The 6053-nt window shown below is 34.7% G+C and overlaps 1 protein-coding gene across 1 annotated transcript in view; it reads left to right on the plus strand.

Moving 5' to 3' along the window:
- PEX3 (peroxisomal biogenesis factor 3) overlaps positions 1–5971 on the plus strand; it is a 30971-nt gene extending 25000 nt beyond the window's left edge. The window contains exons 10-12 of the mRNA XM_052645897.1: positions 838–960; positions 2796–2892; positions 5796–5971. Of these exons, the coding sequence (XP_052501857.1) occupies positions 838–960; positions 2796–2892; positions 5796–5879 (304 nt within the window). The 3' untranslated portion in view covers positions 5880–5971. The remainder of the gene's footprint in view (positions 1–837; positions 961–2795; positions 2893–5795) is intronic.
- Positions 5972–6053: the final 82 nt, after the last annotated feature.

A 6053-nucleotide genomic window follows, 5' to 3' on the forward strand; every position in this document is an offset into this window, starting at 1 on the left:
CCTTCCTCTGATAATTAACGCTGTTGATCAAGGTTTTCTTGAAATTCTTTCTCTCATGGTTGCCTTGACAGTCTCCCAGTTTTTCCCCAGTTCTCAGACCATTTCTTCTTAGGTTCCTTTATGCCTGTGTTTCCTTTAAATACTAATGTTTCCCAGGTATTTGTTCTTTTTTCATCCTCAACTGCCCCAGGCAATTTTATTTACTCCCATTACTTTACTGTTTATATGTTAATAATTACCAAATTTACTGCCATGCGATGAATTGTGATTTCTACACGTCAGAGACAGAACTAATCTGTTCAACTAGGCAGTTCCTAACCCTGATAGCATATATATTACTCTTCATATCAAAGAGTTTCTGTGAGGTGATAACATGATATAACAAAAAGAGCTTGAACTTTAAGATCAGAAAGGCCTGGGTTCAAATTCTGCCTCCTATATTTACTAGTAACATACCTTAGGATAAATTTCTTCATGCATCAAGTGTCCAGTTCCTCATCTGAACACATTAACAAAATATTAATAGAGTTTCCTCTTTAAGAGTTTCCTCAAGAGAAGTAATGATTACTGATATTTATAAAAGTACATTTACGAAGTGCCGCATAATGTAAGAAAATCTAGCGAAATGAGCAAATATCCTCAGTGCATTGCGTTACATAATTAGCCCTCTTTTTATGCTTAACTTTTAATATTGACTCCTTGATATATTTTTATAGTGTTTTAGTTTATAAAATTGTGACTAGAACTGGTGGTGGCTGTCAAAGGTAGCCACATAGTTACTAAATTTTTGCCCTTTTCCATTGAAAATCTAAAAAGTAATTTATCTTCTTTATGTAGTCCAGATTTTAGTACAGTTTTGAATACCTGTCTCAACCGAGGATTCAGTAGACTGCTAGACAACATGGCTGAGTTCTTTCGACCTACTGAACAAGACCTGCAACATGGTAACTCCATGAATAGGTAAGAAGACATATAAGAATGTTACCAGTCTTATGACTGTTCTGATAAAATAGTGCTTTTTGATATGTTTATTTTTTGTTCCAGGTAACAAAAAAAGAAAATCTCAGACGACAAATGTGAATGTTTATTTTTTCAAGAAATTAAACTCTGTTAAGCCAATGACTCCTTCATTAGGAGGAGCTCTTTCAGTATTCAGTGTTTAAATGTTTATTTCTTCTAAAATTTTGCCACTATACAGAAGTACTTAACTTGTGAAACTACTTTTCCATAGGCCAGTTTCAATTATTGAGGCTTTTTTAATTTAACGCTTTAGAATATAAAACTGTGAGAATGTTATTTAAGTTCTAATGTTTTCTCTTACATTATTCCAGTACTATAAGATATAATTGGCCTTCATAATTCAACCAGGCATTCTTGTTCTATATTCCCACTTAATGAATTATCTCCTAGTTCTGTAGCCCTTTTTGTAGGATTAGGAATGTTTAGATAGTACAGATGATAATGATTTAAATCATAATTACTAAGTCATGGATTCACTCTGCCAAAAGATAGCTTATGGTTTTACTATAAGCATGAGCACCTTAAATCTATTAGGATTTACAGTTTTGCAGTTTTTTTGTATTAAATTCAGAAAATAATAGGTACTAAATCAATGTTAACTGACTGTAGACTCATCTGTTAAAATTAGGGATAACAGTAACTGATATGCAGTATGTATGTGCAATGCCTGTTTTAATTCTCAAATACATAGAGCAAGAGTTTATTTGCCCAGTTCTCTGGGACCACTCTTTATTATACAAAAAGGAATAATTGGCAGTTAACATTGAGGATTTGGAATGCTTAGGGTCATAAAGTTTATTTTCTGAAGCAATTTAAATGTCATCCTAGAATCTTTTATAGCAGTTCTTTAAATTCTCAAAAAAAATTCAGCCTCAGTAAGTTCTCTAAATTAAGGTGCTCCAGTCAACAAAATTTCACTACAATCTCTATCTAGCAAAAGTATTAGTTATTTACTGAATAGTGATAAGAATTTTTATATAAAACAAATACTTGATCTTGTACACTAGAGAATTATAAAAATTATGTTGTATCAGCCATTTCAATCTTTTCTTAATTCCTGTAGTACTCATGATCACTCGTGTAGGACTCAAGTGTTTATTATACTTAACTATTTGACATTGCTAGTAATTAAGAGAAATACAGACCAAAACTGTGAGAGAATGATTTTTAGCTATCAGATATATGAAGAGTAAAGAAATGCTTGATGTAGAAAGGAGTCATGATAGAGCAGGTATCCTCTCAGACTGTTAGAGAAGCAGAGGGAATTTGGTAATGCACATTTTAAAGCTTAAAAGCATTCATATCCTTCAACTCAGTAATTTACTGTAAATACAAAGAGTTATTTATATTAAAGAAAATTAGGCAAAAACTCAATGCCCAACCATAGGGAGCTGATGATATAAGTTGTCACAGCTAGAGGATGGATTACTGTATAGTAATTAAAAAACAGACAAATACTTTGGAAGAACTTTTAATGAGATGGAAAGAGTGATTATAGCATGAGAATAAAAATGCAAAACAGTGTTGCTTGGGAGGTTATAGCTGGGTGTTAAAAACACCCAAAAAGTATAGATATGTATTAAAAAATTACTGGAAGAAATTAACTATGATGTCAATTATAATTGTTATTTCTAGATGGTAAAATTATGTTTGGTCTTACTTTCTTACTAAAACATTTCTGTAAGTACTTTTCAATGGCTATTTCTTTTATAATTAAATGTTAAATTCCTATAAAATAATTTCAGAAAATAATTATTACTGTGATGATTTTTCAGTCTTTCCAGTGTCAGCCTGCCTTTAGCTAAGATAATTCCCATAATAAATGGACAGATCCATTCAGTTTGCAGTGAAACACCTAGTCATTTTGTTCAGGTAAGAGGCGAGCTTGGGTTGTTATTCAAAACAGACTGTACTTTTGGTTTTGGTCCTGTTTGTCTAACATAAAATTACATTTCTCTTCTATGATATTTGTTCAAAGAAACCAAAAACTTGAAGCCACATGTAGAGTACAATAGAGTGCCCCATGAGAGTATAATATCATGGCACTTTTATGAGGTTGGGAATACCTTTCTCCATGTTATAGTACAACACATGTTAGACACACTGCATTTTAGTCCAGATATATTCTAGCGGTCAGTTGAATTTACAGTGTTAATGTTTTGTATTAAGCTGTGCCTTGAGGCAAATCAGTGAACCAGTCCCTCAGATTTTGAGGAAAAATGAAACATTTTTGTAGGAAAGTAAAGCATTTAAATAGTTAATAAGTATAACTGTTAATAGTGCACCAATAATCTGTTCATTAAAAGCTGCATCCTCAGTAGGTTATTTAAATTTTTCACTCATCTCCCTATAACTCCATCTCCTTTCTTAGGAAAGCATTCTATAATAGAATACACTGAATAAGACTGATTTTACTAAAAGAACAGCTTTGAATCCAAACTTTTCTTCCAAGTTATTTGCAAACTTGGAAACTGTATAACCAGCAATAAATTACTCACAATACACCTCAATTCCAAACTACTGCCATAATGTGCAGTGAGAAGAGAGAGACTCTAGGCCTAAGTGTAAAGATAGTATCTTCTCAGTAATATTTATCTCAGATTAGAGTATCTCTGGTTTTCTACTTGAGAACATGAAGAGCCATGAGGCTATGGGTTGTAATTCTTCCTTTCTCTTATATAGAGTCATTGGCTTGTCCTTCCCATGTGGCTTAATTTAAAGTTTAATTTTAGCTGAAAATTTTTTGAACTCTTAAGTTTTAAATTTTTTTCTTTTAATTTTTATGTGCATATTAGTGTAAGAAAAAAAATTGTTGTAACTTCTGGCATTTAAACCTTAACTTTACCTTTCTCCATTTTCATAAAAATCTCTGGCTTCATCAGTAAGCTGTTCATCTTGATGAGTAGCATAATATATACACCGGGGCTTCCCTGGTGGCTCAGATGGTAAAGAATCTGCCTGCAGTGCAAGAGACCCAAGTTCAATCCCTGGGTCGGGAAGATCCCCTGGAGAAGGGAATGGCTACCCACTCCAGTATTCTTGCCTGGAGAATTCCACAGACAGAGAAGCCTGGCGGGCCATAGTCCTTTGGATCGCAAAGAGTCAGACGTGACTGAGTGACTAACACACACTTAATGTAACACCAGCTTTGGTGCTTAAATAATTTACATACTATATTACAGTCTATAATTGAGAATGAAAATAAAAGGTACAAACATCATTGATACTAATGCTTAGTATTAATAAATTTTCTTAGTATCATTGGATGTAGATTGTTTATATACTAGACCATTAATTGACAAGACTTCCACCAGTTTTTTAAATTACGATTTCTGTGAGTTAAAGTACCATGTGGTATTCAGAGAATTTAACTATGAATTTGTGAGATGAAGACTTGCTAAGCTTACTTGGATTTTCTGATGCTTAAGAGAGAGCATCAAGGATAGGTTCACTTCCTGTTTCTCTGCTGCTCACTGGGCAGCATAGACCACATAATGGTTTCTGTTGCCATGGGTCCTTTCACTCTCTGGGGAATCCTATGGACACCTCAGAATGATGCCTATAAGTGTATATTGTAAAATAGGTAGGTTTTAACGAAAACCAACTGTATACAGTTTCAAAATATTTTTTAAAATGACAGTTCATGTAACTTCTGCAACTTACCTAGCATATGATATAAAAATGTCTGAATTCTGCTAAAGACCAACTCACAGGTTCTACTGTCAGTTTGTTGCTTACATACACAGCTGAAAGAAATGCTAGATTTCAGTTAAAGGTTCATGAAAAAAAGATGTAATTTTTTATTTACACTGAAAGTGAAAGTGAAGGTGCTCAGTCATGTCTGACTCTTGGCGACACCCACAGACGGCAGCCCACCAGGCTCCTCCGTCCATGGGATTCTCCAGGCAAGAAGACTGGAGTGGGTTGCCATTTCCTCCTCCAGGGGATCTTCCCGACCCAGGGATCGACCCAGGTCTCCCGCATTGCAGGCAGACACTAACCTCTGAGCCACTAGGGAAGTCAACATTAACAAATCCCATAAGAACCCCTGTTCTCAGGTATATATGTGTGGTTGGTTATGTATGTGTGGATATATTATTGTGGAGAAAGCAATGGCACCCCACTCCATTTTCTTGCCTGGAAAATCCCATGGACAGAGGAGCCTGGTGGGCTACAGTCCACGGGGTCCCAAAGAGTCGGACACGACTGAGCGACTTCACTTTCACTTTTCACTTTCCTGCTTTGGAAAAGGAAATGGCAACCCACTCCAGTGTTCTTGCCTGGAGAATCCCAGGGACGGCGGAGCCTGGTGGGCTGCCGTCTGTGGGATTGCACAGAGTCGGACACGACTGAAGTGACTTAGCAGCAGCAGCAGCATATATTGTTGCAATCATTTATTCAACAGATACTCATCCAGCATTTGACACACACACAGAAAGACTATTTTGGATCTTCTTAGTGTGGGGGGGAAAAGTTGTAAGTTGTGGCATTTATACTTTATCTTTGTCCATTTTCATAAAAGTCTCTGCTTTCATCAGTAAGCGGTTCATCTTGACAAGCCACACTTGAATACTTATCATACCCACTGTCTCTCATACAAGAACTTAATAAATATCTCCAGGAATTTATTATAGAAGAAACTACTTTCATTAAATGGTTTTCTTTTTGGCCTTAATGCCACAAAACTTTGAGCCAGATTTGTTGCTTGATTGCAGAAATGAATTCAGATTATCTGTTCTTTTACAAACTGTAATATTTTATTCTCATTTTGCTAGGATCTGTTAATGATGGAGCAAGTGAAAGACTTTGCTGCTAATGTGTACGAGGCTTTTAGTACTCCTCAACAACTGGAGAAATGATTTTTTTTTCCTTCGAGAATAGCTACAATGGAATTCAGTTACTTTTTTTAAAAAATGCACCGAATAAATCAACTATATATAGGGTAATGATTTGTTACCATAATGTCTAATAAAAATATATTCTTAAAGTCTTCATAATAAAATAGATTTATTTGGCATCTTAATATATTTTTT

This window comes from Budorcas taxicolor, chromosome 9 (assembly GCF_023091745.1).
Source record: "Budorcas taxicolor isolate Tak-1 chromosome 9, Takin1.1, whole genome shotgun sequence".
NCBI lineage: Eukaryota > Metazoa > Chordata > Mammalia > Artiodactyla > Bovidae > Budorcas > Budorcas taxicolor.